Source organism: Martes martes (assembly GCF_963455335.1).
Source record: "Martes martes genome assembly, chromosome: 2".
Lineage (NCBI taxonomy): Eukaryota > Metazoa > Chordata > Mammalia > Carnivora > Mustelidae > Martes > Martes martes.
Genome location: NC_137889.1, coordinates 2891258 through 2913454, shown reverse-complemented (window position 1 = coordinate 2913454; position 22197 = coordinate 2891258). Strand labels below are relative to the sequence as shown.

Genomic DNA, 22197 nt, shown 5'->3' with positions numbered 1-22197 from the left:
CACACAGTTGAGAAACGTCTACTAGAAGCTTGGCCGGTTTCTGCTCCTTGATGTCGGGACGCATCGCTTTGTGGGGCGGGTTGTGCAGCTCTGTGCAAGGCGAGGAGGCACTGCGGCCCGCCTGCGAAGCCTCTTCCCGGTGGCCATCAGGTAGTGCCCAACCTCGGCTACTGCGCCTTCTGCTGGGATGAAACGTTTTCAGGCTGCACGGCAGGCCGCGCACACTTGACACTGTTGCTGAACATGTTCTGAGATCTTGATGCTCTGTTGGAGTTCAGATATCATTTCCGATTACATTCAGTCCTTTTCTTTAGAACAAGCCGGGTTTTACTCTGTGATTTTTCTGCTTCTTTTATTTGCAAAGATTGGACATGACTTAGTCCAGCCTTTTGTGTTTTAACTGGAGTTGTGAACAGGTTCCCCTTGGCTCCTTGGTAAACACGAGAAAGAAAAATTTGCCCTTTAATGCTCAGTGGTAAATCTGGGTCTTGTTTTGTGCAGGTCATTTACCGTCCCTAGGAACTGGGCTATGTTACTATTGTTTCATCTTTAAGAAACATAAACACTGCACAGCAGGTGCGTTTGTCCGTTTGGCTCATGGCTGTATCTTTATAATGACTTGTCGAATGATTCTCATGGCCCCTGTCAAACAAGGTGTGAGGAAACTATTTGTTTTTGTTTTTGTTTTTACGACTGTTTTTTAAGTTGCTGCCGTGTAACCAGAGCGACTCATGAGCAGGAGAGGTTTTCACTCTTTCAGGCTGGATTGTTGAGTCTTTTCCCAGCCAAGTAGCCTGAGATTTGTGCCCGGCCGGACAGGCTGCTCTCAGCTGACCAGGGCTCTACTCCTTGTGTCTTGCTCCAAAATGCTTCTACACCTGGTTCAGGCACAGAGAGAGCATAAACTTATTGAAATGCAAAATAATCCTGAAACATTGCATTTGTGCATGTGTGATATATATATATATATATATATACACACACACACACATACACACACACACACATACACACACACACACACATATGTATATATATTTTGAGGAATTCATGTATTGAACATAACACTTTAAAGATCATTCTGCATATTCTGTACATAACTAATAATTATTCTATTCTATTCCATTGAATGATGAAGTTTATTAATTTTACTAAATATAGCTATATTGACATTTTATCTTTCATATGATGATTCTAAACCTAAAGTATGGGAAGATAGGAAGCATAACACAGATTCCTATCTCAATGAGTTCTTGAACTAAATCTCCCCACAAAACGATGTGATGCTTGTTCCTCTAAATGTTTAATCACGTACCATCCAAAAATAATGTTTCCATTCATCTGTCACCCGTACTGAAGTTTTTTGAAGAAGAACGTAACCAGATGCCATGTGCGATATTATGCGTTGAGTTGTAAGAATTTAGAAACAATTTAAGCATTGCTAGAAGGCAGTTTTCAGGTCTCAAGTTTTCCAGTTGAGCCCCTTCTCAAGCGTGGTCATGATGCAACACGTGAACCTTTGTGTGGAGTCTTCATGGAAGGAATGCGTGTACGTGCAACCTTCATTGTACTGACATCATAATTTGTTCCGTACTGACGTCATCATAGTGCCAGAGTCAGAGGACGTAGCTGACCCTTTACTCCCACTGAATCTAGGGCCGTGCCTTCTTACACACCAGCTTCCCTGACGCCTCCCTCATCCTTTCCACAGCAAAGTGCCACCAGCGTTCTGGAAGCATCCATGGCTGCCCACCCTTCTGTTATCTTCTCCTTCAGGTCTCTGCCAGCCTGTATCCAGAGCATTAACAGTTGAGGATCTGACCAATAAAGCAGGGGTCTTCAACCATTCATACAGCATTTCCTCTTGGCTTACATTAGTTGAATGACCATGGGCATAGACACCAATCCCTAGTTTGTATGGTTTATCTCCATAAGAGAGCTCAGGGGTCTTCGGGCAAGGTCCTGGCCCTGCTCTCATGGCACTAACTGTGCTATATATACAATAATTTTAGGATTTAGGGTCACATTCATCATAGCCTACAATTACCCAGGAGACATTGTTAGACTCTTATTTAAAACAATGCAAGGAGGCAGTTCTCATTAGGGGAAATGGGAAAGAATATTTAAGCAAATGCATTAAATATTTTTGAGCAAGCAATTTTCTTTCCCCCAAACTCTAAAGATGTTCCTAATTATAGGAACTGACTACTAAGGGGCTCAGTGTTGGCTGTCGGTGCCTACTGAAACCATGACCTTAGAAAGCAGGGCTGATAAAACAGTGACGTCAGTGTTGTGGATTTCTTTGTTGGAAGCGCAGTCAATGACATTGTGAAACACTGAGATTTTGTACTTTTAATCTACACTTAGATTAGCAGCACCGTTTCATCCTGTCCAGGGGGCAGTTTAGGCTCATTTAGTATAATTAAAAATAAGCCATTCAGGTAATTAAAAAAATAGCTCTACTGGCAAACCTAGATTATAGAATTACAAAAAAATTCTGAACCATATTTCCCATTATCACTACATGGATGAGGTTAATTCAATACTGGTCTTGTTTTCTTATTGAGAACAGATTTCCTGGAAGGTGTTTACGCTACAATAGAGTTGGAATATTAGTTTTTTGGCACAGCTACAGTCAGTTATGTAAATGCTCTAGGGTCCGACTCAACTAAGATATATTTATTAGGACTAACAGAGCAGCAAGATCACAAGAAGCCCTGGGCCGAAAATGTCTGATCGCAAGAGGCTTTTGGACGAAGTTCGTAATTGAAAAAGGCAGTCGTCACCGGAACGAGAAGTCGGCGGTTTCAGGGCCAGAAGATAAGAATGTTCAGAGGTTGTAGATTTAGTCAGGGACCTTGGAGAGGGGGTAGGTAGGAGCTCTGAAGTGTTTGGACGTTTTTGGTCTGAGGGTGAAAAGTTGATTGCTCTCAGGTGACCCATAAATTACCTGCTAGAAGTTTGCTTTTAAAACTCCATGATTTCGCTCTTTATTAATTTGCTACTCTTACTCTATTTTTAAAGGTTTATTTATTTTTTGAGAGAGAGCAAGAGCACAAGCAGAGGGAGGGTAGAGGGAGAGAGAGAAGGGGACCTCCCCGCCCCGAGCAGAGAGCCTGATGTGGGACTCGATCCCAGGACCCTGGATCATGACTTGAGCGCAAGGCAATGCTAAACTGACTGAGCCACCCAGGCGTCCCTCACTACTCTTATTCTAAATAACACACACTAAGCATTTCGTTAAAATCTGATATAACAAAAATCCAAAACCAAGTTATTTCCTTAAGAATCCCATACTCTCAATCCAGTCTTTGTCAAGGGACTTCCTACCACAGCGATGTTGAAATCGGAGGGTGTGGAATGCATTTCCATTGCCTCTGTATGGCGCTTCCCCCCAAAGACCCTATATTCATTATTTACCTACACCAAAGCAGGCGTGTTCTTCAGTTTCTAACGCTCCAGAACAGAAACCGACTTCTCCCTCCCCTGTCCAGGGAGTACAGCTCGTTGCTGACATGCTGAAAGTTCACTTAAGTTGTGAGTAGGAAGAACCTTATGAGGCTGCTTAAATCATTGCCATCACTCCAATGGCATCTAATTGTAATTTTACAAATCTAATTAAATGTGCTTGAACTAAACTTGGTAATAAGAAGCACTTACCCGCATTGAGTATGATGGGGGAGAATCTGTTGTTAAATGAGAAATGACAGTTGCATCCTGGCATGCAGGGGTTGATTGGAATATTCCAGAAGATTTAAGATGCGTGTCTGTAATTTATGGGGGTGGGGAGGCTGAAGGGCTTTTATTTATAGTGGAATACTGTCATTGTCTGAATATCTTAAACAAAAACAACTGTTACTCTTCCTGGTTTGCCACTGGCTGAATGAGTCTATCATAAATCAGAATCACTCATGGTAAGATTAAAAGCTAGGATTTCTCAAGTACAGTGCAAAATATTTTGTGTTGTCGCTGAAATGTTCACAAGATAGAGAAATGCGTTTCCCCTTTTTGTGCACAGGAGCTTTGCATGGTCTGCACTTTCAGCTGAGCTGATCTGAGAAGTATCATTTTGGGATTTTTACTTTGTCAAGCTTATCAACACTTAGTGCTATGAACTGTGTCAAATACTTGGGAATGGTTGGGAACACGTGTTCTCTGGAACTTGTCGAAATACAAGAAAATGGTTCCATGAGAGTTGTTTTCTTTAAGGGGACAGAAGAGAATCTATATTTCCTATTTTTGAAGATTTTTATTTATTTATTTGATAGAGTGAGATAGAGCACGAGAAAGGGGAGTGGGAGAGGGAGAAGCAGACTTCCTGCCAGCAAGGAGCCCAATGTGGGACTCGATCCCAGGACCCCAGGATCATGACCTGAGCCAAAGGCAGATGCTTCACTGACTGAGCTACTCAGGAGCCCCTGTATTTCCTCTTTTGTAAAGGAAAGAATATAAGGTTAACTGGCAGACTGTGTACTTTCTACCAAGCCAGCCAAGTCTACATTTTTAAATTTATTTTTTAAACCTTTATTTATTGAAAATATTTAATTTCCCTAAAGTAGACCTGGCAACTTATTCACTTATAATTGTCATAAAAACTGATTTATAAGATTTATGTAAAGAGGATGCTTTCTCTCGCTACATTTTCCAGATGAACTAGACTTTTAAAACTTTTTTTTAAATTATGCTATTATTTATACAACATTCATAGGCTGGTGTGCCCGTAGTCCTCATTGACTTAATTCTGAAAACCATGTCTGGCATCGCTTGTTTTTGTCACGTGGAATAAATGCAACGTTCTTGCATTGTTTCTAGTAGTGGAGGAAATGACAGGGTCAGAGAAATAAAAGGCAGGACAGCGGTGAAGATTCTGGCCTGGTTTGGGTGACCTGAGCTGACCGCCTTATCCATGAAATACGACTCACAATGAAAAGGCGTTGTCCCTGCCGCAGTGCTGTTGCAAGGGTCAGCTTAGTGTGAGGTTGTATCTACATTTCCAAATGCCACGGGAAAGGGACTTTGTGGAAAGCACGACATGAATGCAAGTCTGCAGAAGCGGCAGCCGTCCTTAGCAGCCGTCCGTGGCTGCAGGTAATTGGGGAGGACGGGCAGGGGCAGGGGCCCAACCCCAGTGAGTTCCAGTCCCAGAGGCTCCGAGGGAAGAGCGAAGTGTTCTCTTTCAAACTCTCAGCGCGGTGGCATTCACAGTGCTCTGTGTTGGCCTGTCACTGTAATTCCACGTCGTCTTTGTAAGTCTTAGGAGAGACACACGTTCCCGCCCGGCTGGCTTCTGACCGGGGGGCCGGCCCGGGGCCAGAGTGGGAAACCACGGAAACTGAGCCCCGGGACCTCAGCACGCTCCTCCTCCCTTCCTGCCCCTTGTCTGTGCTCTCAGCTCAGCTCCCCCGGCTCTGCCGTCCCGCAGATACTCAGTCACACTTACCCGATTCTTCTGTTGCGCGTGATGTCCCAGAATGGAACGTCCCCGTGGAGCAAAACACCCAGTGGCGCGCGCGTCATCTCCTGCAGCTTCCGTTTTTGTTCTCCTTTCTTTTTTACCCGCCAGGTAGGGATGTCGTGGGAAGAAATAAAAAATTAAGAATATAACAAAAACACTCTGTTTCTCTAAGTAACCCCTTGTTAAATAATGATGCATTGACTTATATAACTGCCCAGTGTGTGTCATATTTACACGATAAATATTGTGTACATGCATGGCTTCTGTCAGTATATATGCATGTGTGTGTGCGCAGGTGTACGTGACACATCTGTGTGTAAACATGTATTTTTGTACCACAATACAGCCTATTCTTTCTTGGGCTCTTAGTTTAACTGTTTTGAGTTTTTTTTTTCTAAAAAAACAAAACAAAAACAAAAACAAAAAACCTTCTTTCAATTTTCATTTTTTCCAGCCTTTTTCATTTTTTAATTAAAATGAAAATAAAAAGCCTTTTTAATTTTTCATTAAAATCTATTTATTTTTCTTTAAATAAATGTACTCTTATGGTCATCGGGCTCGTAGTCCTAAATCCTGCGATCAGCTGGCGGGCTTTCCTCTGGTGGGGCTCCTGTGTGGGCAGCCTGGGGCCCGCAGAAGAAGGAGGCAAAGCTGTGTGCGGTCTCCTCAAGTCCGCGCTCGCTGCACACCCCCCGCCTCACTTCCCCTCCGCCCCTTTTCCTTCCAGGGGTTCCCCAGACTGCACTCCCCGGCGCAGCCCCGCTGGGCGCACTGCACTTTCCCCTGTGTCCACTCGCCGAGCAGAGGCCTTGTGGAACAGTCTTAGAGCTGCCGATGTCTGGTTTCATCCGCAGGCACCAGAATTAAGCCAGGGAGGTACTGGACAGGGAGCACAACCAGAGCGGGGGCAGAGCCCAGGACACATTGGGTTGAATTCCGACAAAGGCACGATGTAGGAAAAGGTGGTTTTGGGAGCGAGCGGTTCACTGGAAACACGTATGGAAAAGACGGGTTTTGAGCCCCTACGTTCCCGCGTGTGCAAAATCGATGCAAGGTGATCACAGACGTAAGTGAGAAAGGTCAGACCTAAAGCTTCTGTACAAGTACAGCCTCACGGATTCTGTCCTCCCCCCGCATGAGCTTGGCTTAGGGAAGGACTTCAAAATGCCACGCAGATTCCTGGCCCCAAAGGAAAAAGAAGATACGTGGGACTCCATTAAATTTTCATATTCCATCTCTCCAATCATGGGTTTACAAGCCTGGTCAAGACAAACCCAGAAAGGGTGAAGATATCTGAAGGATGTGCATGGAACACAGACAGTTTAGAGAACTTCAGTAAGAAGAATGCAGAGTATCTGTTAGCCGCCGCTAGCCTCCCACGTCGGGACTGACAGGTTTATAGAATACAAGAGACTATGGACCCGGTGTTGACAAGAACGTGGAGCACCTGGTGGGCTAATATGTTGCTGATGAACTTGGGGAGTCGATACAGTGTTTTGAGAGAAGACTCAGTAGCAGGCGTGAATGCTGAAAATGCCACTCAGAAACATGCTCACGGAGGCTCCTGAGTGCACTCATCCAAGGACGTGCGCAAAGGTCGTGTAGTCTCAGAGGACACGTGTCTGTCCTTAGAGGTCGGATGACATCCCTTCTGTCCCTGAAGCCTGTGCAGGTGGTGCTGATGGGGGCCCGGGTGAGCTTCTTGGGTTCCGATTCTTTAGGTTGGCGCCAATCACATGAGGGGTGTTTACAATGTAAAAACCCGTTTAACTGTGCAATAGTCATTTGTGCATTTTCTATCTGGGCGTTTCCATACAAATTTACCTGGAAACCTAAGGAGCAGAAAGAAACCAACCATCCAAATGACGACAACCAGGAGAAATAAGCAAACAGACTAAAAACCGTCCAAGCAGCAAACGGAGGTGAAAACACAGAACGCTGGCTCGAGTGCAGGGAAATGAGGGGCTTCCTTTGTGGAGGTCTAGTGGCTTCCGGCTTTTTGTCTCCAGTGGCGTTTAAGGAGTTTTCTATCCATCGGTTTCTGGTAATGCTGGTATTTGGTGTTACAGCCAGAGAGGAGGGTGAAGCATTGAAAGAGAAAGCGCTAAGAAACTATTTCCTTTACCTTCTGATTTATGCCAAGTTTTCTTAACAGGAATAAAATATTTATAACAAAACACTTGTAAAAAGTAAAAATTAGCAATAAAATTGAAAGTCAAGTTTGTCTCTTTCTAAAGATCAGTAATGCATAAGTAAACAACGCTCAGCATGGGTCATGAATGTCAAAATGAATAGCGGAGCATGTTGTCAATGAAATGCCACTATCTTCTTTTAAAAAATCATAAAAATTATTATGCCTTTAATGTAATCAATTATATATTATTAATATAATGACAACAGAATTTCGCTGTTGTTAAATATGATGGGACTAGTTATAAAGCTTTCAAACCTAGAATCACATTGGAGGGTGTTTCTGTGGAGACTATGAAATAGGACAGTTCAACAGAATACAGATGGAATAAATTTGGGGGTAGACACGTATTTTATAAAAATGAATATTTGGAAGTGTCAAATTGCTGTTTTTTTTATTGTCTTGGATCTGAGGAAAAGTGTTTTTTTTGTTTTGTTTTGTTTTTTACTTGAGGTATAAGTAGTTACCATAATTTGCTTATCATACGCTGTCAGTTATTTAAACTTACAAGGACAACTTTTAGGTCTTTAATGAAAAAGTGGAAAGAGAAATACATACATATTTTTAATTCCTTGAAGGGCACACAGGTAGAGTTTTTCACCAAAAGTAAGAGCTTGCTTGTGGACAGGTGTGAGGCGGGGGGATGAGCTTTGGCAGGAGACAGGGTGGCATGTGGAAGGGTCAGCAGATCTGTCTCTTCCAGGGAGGTTTGGGGAGAAGAACGGAGGAAACCAGAGTCAGTTTTTGGACCTGGGCAACTGGGGCTGCTCAATTCACAGAAGCACCAAGGGGAGAACGGGAGCGGTATTTGGGGCCTGCAGAGCATCCCGTTTCCTTGCACAAGGCCCCGAATTCAGGCACAGGATTGCTGTTTGCCCTGCCAGCAGGCCGAGGCCCTCGTGGGCACAGCCTCCTGCGGCACCCCCTCCCCCACCCTTTACTGGCCGCACCTGCTCAGGGCTCCCTGGTGCCTGGGGCAGCTGGTGTGGTTTGCACGTGGACACCGACGTGCACTTAGAACGGACTGTCCAGCGGTCCCTTCCCCCCTGCCTGGAGGAAACTGTCGTCTCCCCCCAACGTGGTTTACCTGCCTTGGGAGTTCAGCCCCCAGACCGTGTCCTCGCTCGCTCACACTCGCACACGGGCTACTCTTGCTCCCTCCGAGCATCTTGGAAAACATTAAACAGAATCACAATGGCAACAGTTTCCAAGAACCTTCCCCTGCCCCCTCTTTGGAGAACAAAAGGCGGGGTGAACTTCCACATTAAATATCTATTCAAGTCTCCCTTCTCTCTTGCCTCAGCTTCCCAACCCCCCCCCCCCCCCGCTCCACTTCTTACCTCCACTTTTGGAGGGTTTTGTGTGTTTGTTGTTTTTTGTTTTTTTTTGTTTTTCTGCTACCTCTTCTTAGTACATTATTTTCCAAAGCAGCTGCACACGCGTATAAATACGTCACCAGGACCTGTTTAAGGGCAGGGTGAATGCTGGAGAAAAAAATGGGACAAGACGTAGTGTTTACAGTGAAAGAGCTTATGGCCTACCAGGGAGGAAGAGATCCAAGCGAAGAATTAAACCAGAGTCGGATAATTGCAAAGCAAAGCAAATAGCATTTTCAGGAAAGGAGAGGTGATCATCCAGACTGTGGAGATCACCACTGTAGGTAATATTAGCTCCAAGAAAACAACCGATTCCCCTGGGCACGCCCGCATCGCATCCTTCCTGCGAGAAGTAGAGCTTGGAAAAGTTAGTTCGAGCAACTGAAAACGGTCAGGTTCGTTTTAGAATCACCCTTCTTGGTGAAATGAAATGAATTTTATTTGAAAGGGGCAGTGGGATTGAAGCCGAGTTACGGATTTACAAGGTTAAAGGCCCCGGAGACTTTTCAGAAATCGTCACCTTGCCTGGAATTCTAAAGGTATCCCAGTTAGAGGAAACTTTTACTTGTATCATTACATAACATGCTTGAATATCCATGCAAGTTCCGTTGTTTTTTTTATTCAGTTTCAATTAACATACAGTGTCATATTAGTTTCAGGTGTACAACATAGTGATTCCACAACTCTGTACCTTATCAGTGCTTATCACAGTAAATGTGCTCTTAATCCCCTCAACCCATCCCCCCATCTCCCACCCACCTGCCCTCTGACGACCACCCGCTTTGCTTCTATGTGTAAGAGTCGGTCTCTTGTTGTTCTTGTTGTTCATTTGTTTTGTTTCTTAAATTCCTCATATGCATGAAATCCGATGGTATCTGTCTTGCTCCGACTGACTCATTTCACTTAGCATCATACTCTCTAGCTCCATCCATGTTATTGCAAATGGCAAAATTTTATGCTTTTTTATGGCTGAGTAATATTCCTGTGTGTGTGTGTGTGTGTACCCCACATCTTTGTTCATTCATCTACTATGGAGACTTAGGCTGATTCCAGATTCTTGGCTATAGTAAATAATTCTGCAATAAACATAAGGGAGCATGCATCTTTTCAAATTAGTGTTTTTGTTTTCTTTGGGTTAAGCCAGTAGTGGAATTACTGGAGCAAATGGTAATTCTGTTAATTTTTTGAGGAAACTCCACGCTGTTTATCACAGCAGCTGCAATCTGCATTCCCATCAACGGCCTGTGAGGGTTCCCTTTCTTTCACCGCCTGACCGACATTTGTTGTTTCATGAGTTTTTCCATTCTGGCAGATGTGACATGGTATCGCATTGTGGTTTCGAGTTGTACTTCTCCGCTAGTAAGTGATGTTGAGCCTCTTTTCATGTGTCCGGCGGCCCTCTATAATTTTCATTGGAAAAGTGTTTATTCAGGTCATTTGCCCATTTTTTAATTGGGTTATTGGTTATATGGTTATTATATTAACCATATAAAGCATTTATATGGTTTAGAGATTATAGCCTTATTGGGTGTATCGTTTGCAAATATATTCTCACGTTCAGGAGATTGTCTTGCTATCTTGCGGATGGTCTCCTCTGCTGCGCAGAAGCTTTTTTCTTTTGGTGCCTTCCCAGTAGTTTAATTTTGCTTTTGCTTCTCTTGCCGAAGGAGACATATCTAGGAAAATGTTTCCACAGCCAATGTCAAAAATTTTTGTCTGTCTTTTCTTCTAGGATTTTTATGATTTCAAGTCTCACATGTAGGACTTTTGAATAGCCATTTTGAATGCATATAAATTTTAGATAATCATTTTATTTAAAAATGTTTAAGAGAGATAGATCTAGGGTTACTTTTTAATTAGCAAGTCCTTTTCACTTTTTAAACCTCATTGAAACAATATCATAATAATATCAAATAGTCCTTTTTTTCAGTTTATTTGCACATAGTGTTGTTAAATTACTGATTGAAGATTGGATGAGATTTTTGTAACATTTGGATATGCCTAATTAAATTATAACAAACTTGTACAGAATTTACTTTCCAATTTAATTTACTTTTAAATAAGTAAAATTATTTATTAATATCATTCTGAAAAAGCTATGGTTTTTCTAGCTGCACCACCCAGGCTCAACACATTAGTCTGTGGGGCCAAACCTGAAGGTGGTTTACTGTGCTGGGCATTCCTATTTGAGGAAGTGGAGTCCCAACATTGTAAAATTCATTTGAAATATTACTGTACCTTTCAGAAAATATATATACTTACATACATTAACTTTTGCATATATTTTCAGCATCTTTGCAGATCCCTTGAAGCCCACTCCAGAATGGGCAGCCTCCCACCTTTCCTAATATTATCACTGTTGTCGTATTTGTAGCTATTTCTCTTTATTAAGTAGTTACTGTAATTCTAGACCTTCTCCTAAGAGCAGAAAAAGATTGTCTCCTCTGAGCTCTATTAAACATCTGTCTGCCCAGTATTAATGTAGTGTGCATATAAATCCAATAACTTACAGAATACACACACGTACACACACACACACACACACACACACACACATATATATATATAAAATATAGGTGTGTTTCATAAGGAGGAAGGGAATGAGGACATCTGCTTTTCTGATAACTTGTGTCCAAGCTGGTTTTCAATTACTCAATTCTATTCCAAGTTCCTCAGAGGAAATGGAGACAAATTATATGCAAGATTTTTCTATGCATGTGCTCATTTACCTGATGAAGATTTTCCATCCAAATGAGCTATGCAATGTTGTGTGGGTGATTTTCCCCTTTACATCACAATGTCACTGCAAGGTCACCAATGGCCCTGCAGTGGAGGCTGTCAAGTGCAATTTGTATGCACGATCGTCCCCCTGTGACTATGTGGGTGGTAGAGAAAAGTAACTGAAATAGTAGATAATGGCTTCTGTTTTGCACAGAAAGATCAGTTTCATATAGAAGGGCCTTAATATTAAAAACAAACAGGATCTGATCCTTTGAGAAAAAAATGGTGATGTTATGTTTCTTTTCTAGCGGTAACTTGTCCCAGCATTGAGGCTCAGCTCTCGGATCACGTCACCTGGAGACTGGTTTCGGGATCCTTGAATGAGTATGGAGCTCAGATAGTGCTCAGCTGCAGCCCTGGGTATTTCCTGGAGAGCCAGAGGCTGGTGCAGTGCCAGGCGAACGGAACTTGGAGCATCGGCGAAGAGAGGCCCAGATGCCGAGGTGAGTGGCGGGTGCCCTTCCCAGATGGCGCAGCCATTCTGAGTGATTGACGTCACTGGCAGCCACCTTTAACCCACCCCTGTAAGTGATCGAGTCTATAGATTAATAATATAACCAAATGGCGTTTCTTGTCATTATGGTGATGAATATGGATTTTCTTGTGACATGCTTAAAACATATGACTGCTGGATTAAATGTTGAATGCTGTCTTTTTCTTAATGATTGCACTTTATATACATAAAATAGTAGAATATTCAAATATTTCAGATCAGCTCAAACGCAAACCCAGGCCTATGTGTAGAAAGATATCTCTTATTCCATGCACTGACTATTCAAACCTAATTAGGATCGTGGGAAATAGTATTTATGAAGATATTGTATGCTTAAATAATGACTGTCTTGAAAAGGGCGATTATTATTCTCAAAGGTACAAGATAAGCAGTTAAGCTTTTGAGTGGGTTTCATAATAAAAATGAATACATAGAAAAATAAGACAATATTAGTGTTGTTCAGAGCACTATTTGATTCTGATATGTTTAACACAGAGTCGTTAGCAAGTTGTTCACAGGGAATTACCATGCACAAACCAAATAGTTAGACCAGTGTCAAATGTATAAAACACACAGCTTTGCAAGAATAAACCAGCAAAAATACAAAAAGGACCGAAGAATTAATGCCTTGCTGTCTTTGACATGGCCATTCTAATTCAACTTTAATAGAACCAATGGCAATTAAACACATATTAAGCGCTTCACCGAGAACATGAAGGTAAATTAGGGAGGGTTCATGAACTTAAGAAGCTCACTCAGAGTCAAGGTGGACAGTACCCCCAGGTCCCTAGACAGCCCTGCCAGAAGCCTGTTTTCCACATAAATTATTCATGATTCCCTTGTCATTCTCACAAGGGTCCTGGTTTGACTCATTATCTGCTTACTGGGCTCATAGTGCATTTCCTCTGGGTTTCCTCCCATCTGAGTTAGCGGATCTCCTCCTTTCCACACCCACGCCCCTAACCCCTCTCAGAGCTCAGCATTGTGATTCAGAGACTCGGTCCTTAAGGTCAGCAAGGAGAGTGGAGGAGAGAGAGTGGAGGAGAGATTTGGGAGCCTCTACCTTTTGCCTATCTCAGACTTTTCTAGCCAACACCCTTTCTGTCAGCTTTAAACCAGAATCAGTGTTAAAAATAAGCCCCCGTGAACTTCCTGGGAGTGGGGAGCACGTGCAGGGCTTCAGCCAGGGCAACAGCCGGTGTGGTTTTGGCTGGTCTCTCTAGCCGCCTGGGGCACCGGGGTAGCGTGGTGTCTGCTGGGTATTTGCTACGCCCTACACTTTCCGTTAAAGTCTCAGATCTCCGTTCTGGGAGAACTGACACTGAAGGGGACTCATGTTTAGAACAGTGTTTACAAAACCAGGCCTTCCTGACGGTTGAACCAAATTCCTTAGCAGCAAGTTTCCACCTCCTTTTGGGGGGAAGAAAGCAGCACTGGGGTTCTACCATCCACAAATTGTATTTTCGTCTCCATCCTTCTGAAATCCTAGGAAATCTGTCCTCCTGACTCTAACAGACTTCAGTCTGGTGATTCCAATACTGAGTCTGGTCCAGGAACAGCAGCTGGAAATCCATGTATGTGGGGATATCTCCCCTGACTCAGCACACAAGATGGAGTTCACGCATCGTCAGCTGTTCCTTGACCGGCCTTGCCTGTCGTGACTTGTTGTACCACACTTTGTGACTTGTCTGTCTTGAGTGTCATCATGAACATCTGGCCTTGTCCAGAGTCAGTGGGGTCCATGAAGTCATTGCTTGCTATTTGTGTGTGTGTTTATTTTATTTATTTTTTATCGAAGTTGCTAGATCACATCATCACAGTGTGGCCAGAGTGAGTCCTTCTACCCGACTCCGTCTCGTCCTTCTGATATCTTCGAAGTTGTCCCTGTTCTCACTTAAAGACAGGATGTTTAGGGCGCCTGGGTGGCTCAGTGGGTTAAAGCCTCTGCCTTCGGCTCAGGTCATGATCCCAGGGTCCTAGGATCGAGCCCTGTATCGGGCTCTGTGCTCAGCAGGGAGCCTGCTTCCCCCTGTCTCTCTGCCTGCCTCTCTGCCTACTTGTGACCTCTCTCTCTCTCTGTCAAATAAATAAAAAATATCTTTAAAAAAAAAAAAAAAGACAGGATGTTTCATGCTCATCCTGATTTTTTTTTTTTTCCTTGCCTAAGCATGGAATCAGCCATTCTCCAAGGAGCCCTTTTGGTGGAAAATGGTGTTAGACACCCACTTGTGTGCCCAAGGGTATGCATCATGTTGTTCATGTTATCGGCAGGTAGGGAAAGCTGACACCAAGCCTATCATCATTTTTGTGACCAAACTGAATTTGTTTTGTTTTCTTCCCAACAAAAAATACTTGCTATGGATATTTTAAGTTAATTTCTATCTCTACTGATTTTTTTAAAGTTTTACACTACCCAAAGAGGTGATCAAAGATGTTCTTCTCTTTTCCAAAACTTTAATGTGTCAGTGAGATATCGCAATGCCCAACATTGTGTTCAAATTGTGGTGAGATCTGAAATCTCAGTAGTCTTCCCCTCCCCAGTTCTCTCTTTGGTTGAAATATTTTGGAAGTGATTCCAGAGAACACAAGCCTCGAAACTCCATCAGCAACGTCATTCTGTAGACCTCTATGGGATATATACCCCAGCCTCTTGGATAGTAGTGGTTCTCAAGAGCCTTCATCCTAAGCACCTCATAATGCTAAACATTGTTGAGGGCCTATCTTCATTCTCTGTTGCCATGGAATCATTACAAACACAATATAAAACAGCACAGATTTGTTATGTCACAGTTTCTGGGTCTTCTGCTGAAGGTTGAGATCAAGGTGTTGGCTGTGTCCTTATTTGAAGCCTGAACTGGGGGAAGATGGCCCACACTTGTTTGTTGATGGAATTCATGTCCATGCAATTTACAGCTGAGTCCTCACACTGTTGCTGATTGTGGACTGGGACATGCCCTCAGCTCCAGGGGGCCATGTGTAGCTCTTTTCAATGCATTGCCCATCCCTCCAGGCCCTCCTGTGATTCAAATCTCTGGCTCCAGGAAGGACTCCATTCCTTTAAGGGATCCTCCACTGGGTCAGTCCCCACAGATAATCCCATGTTGATTAGCTCAAAGAAAACATTCATAACCTCATCATGGTTCTGCCTACACCAAGGGGAGAGGATTTTACACCAGGAGGCAGAAATCTCAGGGTACCATCTTTGAACTGTGCTTCCCATCAAACCCCAAAGACCTTTGTAAAATTTTTAACATAAATTCAAATCAAGAATTATTTTAATGTGAAAAAAAAGAATTATTTTAATGTGTTTATATTAATTCATTTAAATTTAAATGAAAAGCATCATTGTTCATTTATTTAAAATAACAATGATATAATTATACCTTACCATGTACCGTATTTCTATAAATAGTAATGACTAATTATTATCAAAAATAAAGGGAAAAATTTAGAGTCTTAACATGTAGACAATATTTTCTGGGTTCTATAAAAAAATAAAAGTAAAGGTATGTTTTAGTTCATTCTTGGCATAATACATTTTAATTTTATTTTATATCTAAAATAATGTAAGTTACATTTATCTCCTATTTCCCTGCCTTGCCAACGTACGCTCAGAAAAACCTGATATGAATCCTGGAAGTAGAATGCTTTGCAATTAAGTAAGTGCTTGACAAGCCCCAAGAAGTTCAAATGCTACTTAAGTTCTGACTTAAAATTAATTTAAAATGACCCATTTGTAAGACCGATTTGCCATTCTATAGTAGCTTGGTTACAAAAGAAATACCAAGTCACTCTCTACATTCTAATGGAACTAGACCAAGAGAATTATCGAGTGTGTCGTTTTTCCAATCTCTGCTGGAACTAAGCAGCTAACATTGTGTTTATGTGTGATGTTGTTGGCCTGTGGTCCGTCTTAGAATGTTGCTGTCCACAAGACCACCTGGACCTAACTGCTTCGGTGACCCCCTTGCTTAAGGGCTTGGAGATGTCCTCTTCTGCTTGCCCAGTTAGCTCCAGATGAAGGAATCCTTGGCTGCCTTCTAAGAATGGCCATAATAAGTACGAAAGCGGCGCTTAGTCACCACTTTTTGAAGGGGTCGTGTTATTGTAACTCCAAGCTACCTGAGAGCGAACCCAGGTGAAGAGAACAGGAGACCTAGTCCCACCTTGAAGCTGTGAGCTTTGCAGTCACTCTTTCAGGAGAACCAACTCCCAGTGCTTACCCCTAAAGAGACAAGATCACCAGATTAAAGTTCCTTCTCCAGACTGTCCGTGTATCTCCCTAGCACAAGGACTACATCAAAGTGGGAGACTATTGACTTCTTCTTGTTGCATTTCTTTGTTTGACTTATCGCTTTAAAAAGTAAAAAGAAAAAAAATTATCCAAGAAAAGAAAGAAAACTGTTTATCACAGAAATCTGTGAAACAAGAAGAAACCATCTTTGCATTTTTAATTTTACAGACAACTCACAGACGGAGAGCCGTACACTGGGAGTTCATTATACTGTAGATATTCAGGAAACACAGCCTGAACTCTGGACTGTGGCTTCTTCCTAACTGCTAATTTAAAGAGTTAAATTAGACCCGGACCAAATGAGGACGTAGGCGGGTCGGTCTTTGATAACCTCCCATTTGTAACTGGGGGTGCACCTGGGTGATCATTAAGTTTCTAAAATAAATTCTTCACTGGCCTTTCCCCCTCCATTGCCAGTGGATTCACGCATGCGGCGAGCACAAGGGTGTATGTGTCCATCGGCCTGCGCCATCTGTCTTAGGACACTACAGAAAGAATGTTCTCCCTCCCTCCCACGTTGGAGTGGACGTTGACCATTCAGAGCACCCTAAAGTTGAATTTTCCTCATAATGGACTCACAAGTACATGTCCAATTGGCATTAAATAACTCTCGGGGCGCTCGTCCGATTGGCATTAAATAATTCTCGGGGCGCTCACGAGCCCAGGAGCAGGTGATGGCGGGCGCGGACATGTTCACTTCGAGCAAGACCTTCTTGTTGACTCGTAGCCAGGCTTCTTGGTTCCCCTTCTCCAGGCCTAATACGGTGAACCCAGACTGTGGTCTACACAGCCTGCCTTCACACACTTACAAAGGATCAGGTATCCTTTGACCTTTCTGCATGATAAGCAGCCCCCCCATTCATATGCACGCCCCCTCCTGCATCTGCGGTCCATCTGTGTGTAGGCCTTTTCCAGAGAGAAGGTAGTTGAAAGTCCCTTCTCTTGACCTTATGTTTTTTGCCCCACTCGCTAATAATACCCCTATTTCTGATAGGACTGCCGGACTTGCAGGCATGAAAAACCTGGTGTCACAATATGATTTTTTTTCAGAGTTGGGGATTTCGGTATGAATGTGCTCTTGGAACTGAAGTCAAGGGGAAGGAGGCTTCCCTGAGTAGGGGGAGGGGAGACAGGTGGCTTGTCATTCCTGGGAGAGTGAGGGAGCACCGCATGGACAGCAATCCGGGCAGAGCGGGGGCAGGCGGGGCTCTCCAGCGGGACCCCCTCTGTGTGCGATTCGCACTCTGACAGCTCGGAGGACGGGCTTTAGACTGTGTGCGTGAATACGTCTTTAACGGAAAGGAAGAAAGGCAAACGATTCATTTTGAAAACTAGTGGAGAGAAAAGAATATGGAAATGAGGCATGACCTTGGGTGTTTGACAAACTGTGTGTGTGTGTGTGTGTGTGTGTGTGAGTGTGTTGGGGAGTTCTCCGGTTCAATTAGGGTAGCTTTTCCGAATTAGTGCGGCCGTCCTCGCTAATGTAGCGGGTTTGCTGCCAGCGGAAACTGCACCATCTGAAGCCCCATTATCCAGCTGCTGAGAAGCTACAAGTCTGCTCCATTAGTTCTTCTTTACAGACTGGTGAACCTTCGTGGAGGACAGACCTAAACTATGTGCGTTCCGGGATATTTTTAACAGAGGCAGAAAGAACGGTGCAGGAGCGAGGCAGAGCGAGCCCTGCTGCTAGGCGTCCACGGAAGGGGCGTGGAGACCTCTGAGGGCGCTCAGACCTCGTTGCGGGTCAGCACTTTCCTGACCCGTGCAGAAGTTTCAAAACACCGTCTGGCTCTACTAAGGGACTGCACGTGGATCTTTAAATACCATAATTCAAGGTGAAGTTCATAGCACATTTGGGAAAGGCTTAATGAAAAGTTCATAATAAATGTAAAAAAAAATAAATCATACAGGAGTTCATTACCATTTGGCACAGCACACATGTTAACAACGGTACTCAATGCATGAGACGGAACCCTGTAAGAGTTCAGGGACCCCAGAAACCAGTAAATCAACAAGGTTCTGCTCATGACCTACTCTGGAGCTGAATGGTCAGAAACCCCGGTGAGCAGCCCCCCGAGAGCACACGCCACCAGCCTGTGTCTGTCTGTCGGAAGCAGAAGTGCGGTCACGACGCCTCCGAGGACGACCGGCCCGTGCAAGAGACGGGTGTGAAGGCCACGGCCGCGAACTCGTCTTCGCTTGAACCATCAGCGAAGTGGTCACGGATTCAGTTCACACAACGGCTCCCAGGTCTGCTTGGCACTGGCTGACCTGACTGAGCCCTGGTCCCATGCAAGGCACTGCTTTCCGTTGGCAGGTGTCCGCTCTTTGAATCCAGTGCACAGTTCTGGGCAGCAGGTGCTGCTGTCAACCCTGGGGAGAAGAGCTAGCGAGAGCCCAGGGACTTGGAGGAGAGCCTGGCCAAACTGGTGTTGAGCCGGAGTAGCCTGAACGCCGAATCTGCTGTGAATCACCGTCTTACGGTCTCTGATCTGTGCACGTTCACAGGGACTCAGGGATTGTTGGCCACGCGCCACCTTTGCTCTAAGCCCCTTGTGCGTGGCGACTCCCTGAGTGCCGTGGGAGCTCTCTGTGCTCCTCTGAGAGTGGCCTTCGAAGCCTTGGTTCTTGGTGTGTGGGACACACGCAAGCCCCTGCGGAACCCTTGGCCTTGATGACTTTGTGGTTTCTCCTTTCCCTGAGGCTCCACTGTCCTCTTGTGCTCAGACGTTTCACGGTTCCGAGTGCAGGGAGTTGGGTGGTGCCATAAGGATCAACAATGAAGGTGACCATGGACTGTATCTCCCCAACTCCAGTCCCCTGTGGTTGAAAATAGACCCCGTTCATGATCCTGCTGGGAAAACAGGTGTTCATCGAGGGCTCATGGTCCCCCAGCTACAACCCCTGGAGGCCTAGATTTTGTATTTTTTAATTTTCAGGAAGGCTCAGGGGCACCTGGGTGGCTCAGTCAGTTCAGCACATGCCTTCGGCTCAGGTCATGATCCCAGAGTCCTGGGATTGAGTCCCACATTGGGCTCCCTGCTTAGCAGGGACCCGGTTTCTCCCTCTGACCATCCTCCCTCTCGTGGTCTCTCTCTCTGTCTCTATCTCTGTCAAATAAATAAATAAAATCATTTTTAAAAAAAAAGAAAGAAATAAAGAGAGACTCCACATGACCACAAAGGCAGTATTTTTTTTTTTAAGATTTTATTTATTTATTTGACAGAGATCACAAGTAGGCAGAGAGACAGGTAGAGGAGGAAGCAGGTTCCCCGCTGAGCAGAGAGCCGGATGCAGGGCTCCATCCCAGGACCCCAGGATCATGACCCTATCAGAAGGCAGAGGCTTTAACCCACTGAGCCACCCAGGCGTCCCCACAGTCAGTATTTTTATGGAGCTCTCCATTCCAGTGAATCATGCAAGTCAATGAAAGAAACGGTGAACTGAGGCCTTCCTTTGGGGCAAGCAAACTCAGTTTTGTGCAGCAGCTAGCTGGCTTGTGGAAGACCACTCCCCTTCCTTCATTCCTGCAGGCCACACCCATGTCCAGTAACTGCCCGGTGGTTCTCCCGGCTGGAGCACACAGGAGGGCGGGCAACCCATGCGTCTGACCAGCCTCCTTGTGAAATGATGTCTGTACACTGCACAGGTTTAGAATCTGCTCTAAATGCTCACATTTTCATTTCAAGGGTGTAAGAAGAAAAATTAAGCTTTCTATGTGGTTGACCCACCCATCCCTAAGCAGATATCCCCGTCCCTAATAAATATTTTTACCAAAGATTCAGTCTTATTTATTTATTTATAAGGTTTTATGTATTTATTTGACAGAGAGACACAGCAAGAGAGGGAACAGAAGCAGGGGGAGTGGGAGAGGGAGAAGCAGGCTTCCCGCTGAGCAGGGAGCCCGATGCGGGGCTCGATCCCAGGACCCCGGGATCATGACCGGAGCCGAAGGCAGCTGCTTAATGACTGAACCACCCATGTGCCCCTGATTTTGTCATTTTTTAAGCAAAAGAATAATCTGTGGACTTGAAACAATATTCACTTTTTGTTTTCCTTCCAGTGATCTCCTGCGGAAGCCTTTCCTTCCCCCCAAACGGTAACAAGATCGGCACACTGACGGTCTACGGGGCCACGGCCATATTTACGTGCAACACGGGCTACACCCTTGTGGGGTCTCATGTCAGAGAGTGCTTAGCCAACGGGCTCTGGAGTGGCACGGAAACGCGCTGTCTGGGTAAATTCATCTATCCTCTGGCACGTCCTTCATTCACATAAGCCTTAAAAATTCAGTACAGTTGGGCAAAGCATGACACTTCTCGCTGTAAATGTTCCCACTGAGCTACTAAATCCTCCCTCTGGTTTTAACATTCCACTTCACCCCGGGACTTGCTCTGTAAGGAGCTAAAGGGATTTTTTTTTTTAATCTGACCAATAAATGAAGGTCGCTTATTGCCTTAAGTGACTTAAACACTATTTTACAAAGTGCTGAGGACATCACATCACATCCCATCAGGATTTTAGGACTTGCAAACACGATATTCAGAAATACGATGCACTTTATCTTTTAAAACTTTTAAAATTATGTCAGTAAGTGAAAGTAAGATCAGTCAACATAAGTACAATGAATTATTTCAAATGGAACGTGTGTACAATAACGGGTTCTTCCTTTCCCCCAAGATGAAAATTTTATGCATGCTTGTTTTAAAAAATTGAGTTGAAAATTTTATTCATTGGAAAAATATTTTGTGAATAAACATAAGGAAATTGTTGAATAGGTAGCTTAAAGTCTACTGATTTAAATGCTCCTGGAGGTCTCCAAGTAATTTGTAAAACATGTTAACTGTGTTTCGCCCTTTCGACTTCTTTCTGGGATCTCAGCAAGTTTGTAATCACTCACAAGCTATAGACGCTGGAAAGTTTAAGCTTCTGACTTTCTGTGGGCTGGAAATCACTTCAGGGCCAAAGCAAGGACCAACAAACTCTGAATAGTAAAAATCTGTTCTTTTTACTTGAGGTGATTTGAAGAAGTACTCAGGAGAATGGGGGAGAAAAAAAAATGAACAGAGATAATGAAACTAAAGTAGTAATTCCAGAGAAAGCGAGCAAAGGAAGTTTCTGACTCTTATCCAAAAAATGGCACCTGCTTTCTTGAAATCACGGTCACCCCTACATGGAAGCCGCTGGCATCCTACTGTGTGTGCGCCGCACATTCTTGTTGGTGTGGTCAGTGTGGTTTTCTGTGGACTGCAAAACCCTCTTGGACTATGTGTGGTGCTCGTGTTCAGAGTTGCTGATGCTTCTGAGATTGTGTGTCTCCCTAAACATTCTTATGGGGTGTCTGGTCATTGAATACCACCCTCTTCAAGGCAGCTTGCGTTGGCGTAGGACTTCTTGGTTCTCGTCTGTGACGTCAATACCGGAGAGGGGAAGCAGGTGATCTAAAAAATTTACATTCCTGCTGTGACTGTGATGATGGAAAGCAATGACAATTTACATTTGATTAGGGCTGTATTACTGACTAAAACCTCATTAAGTAAGAGGGTTATCGTGGCCTTGGGGAGTTTGAGTGGCACGTCCAATTTCTGGAACTGTTCTATTAGGGGG

The 22197-nt window shown here is 44.0% G+C and overlaps 1 protein-coding gene across 1 annotated transcript in view; it reads left to right on the top strand.

Annotated features, from left to right (window-relative positions):
- The window catches only part of CSMD1 (CUB and Sushi multiple domains 1), a gene marked incomplete at both ends in the record, with an annotated part of 1981616 nt that overhangs the window by 1893383 nt on the left and 66036 nt on the right, over positions 1-22197 (top strand). The window contains 2 exons of the mRNA XM_080796866.1: positions 12052-12246; positions 20654-20827. Of these exons, the coding sequence (XP_080652992.1) occupies positions 12052-12246; positions 20654-20827 (369 nt within the window). The remainder of the gene's footprint in view (positions 1-12051; positions 12247-20653; positions 20828-22197) is intronic.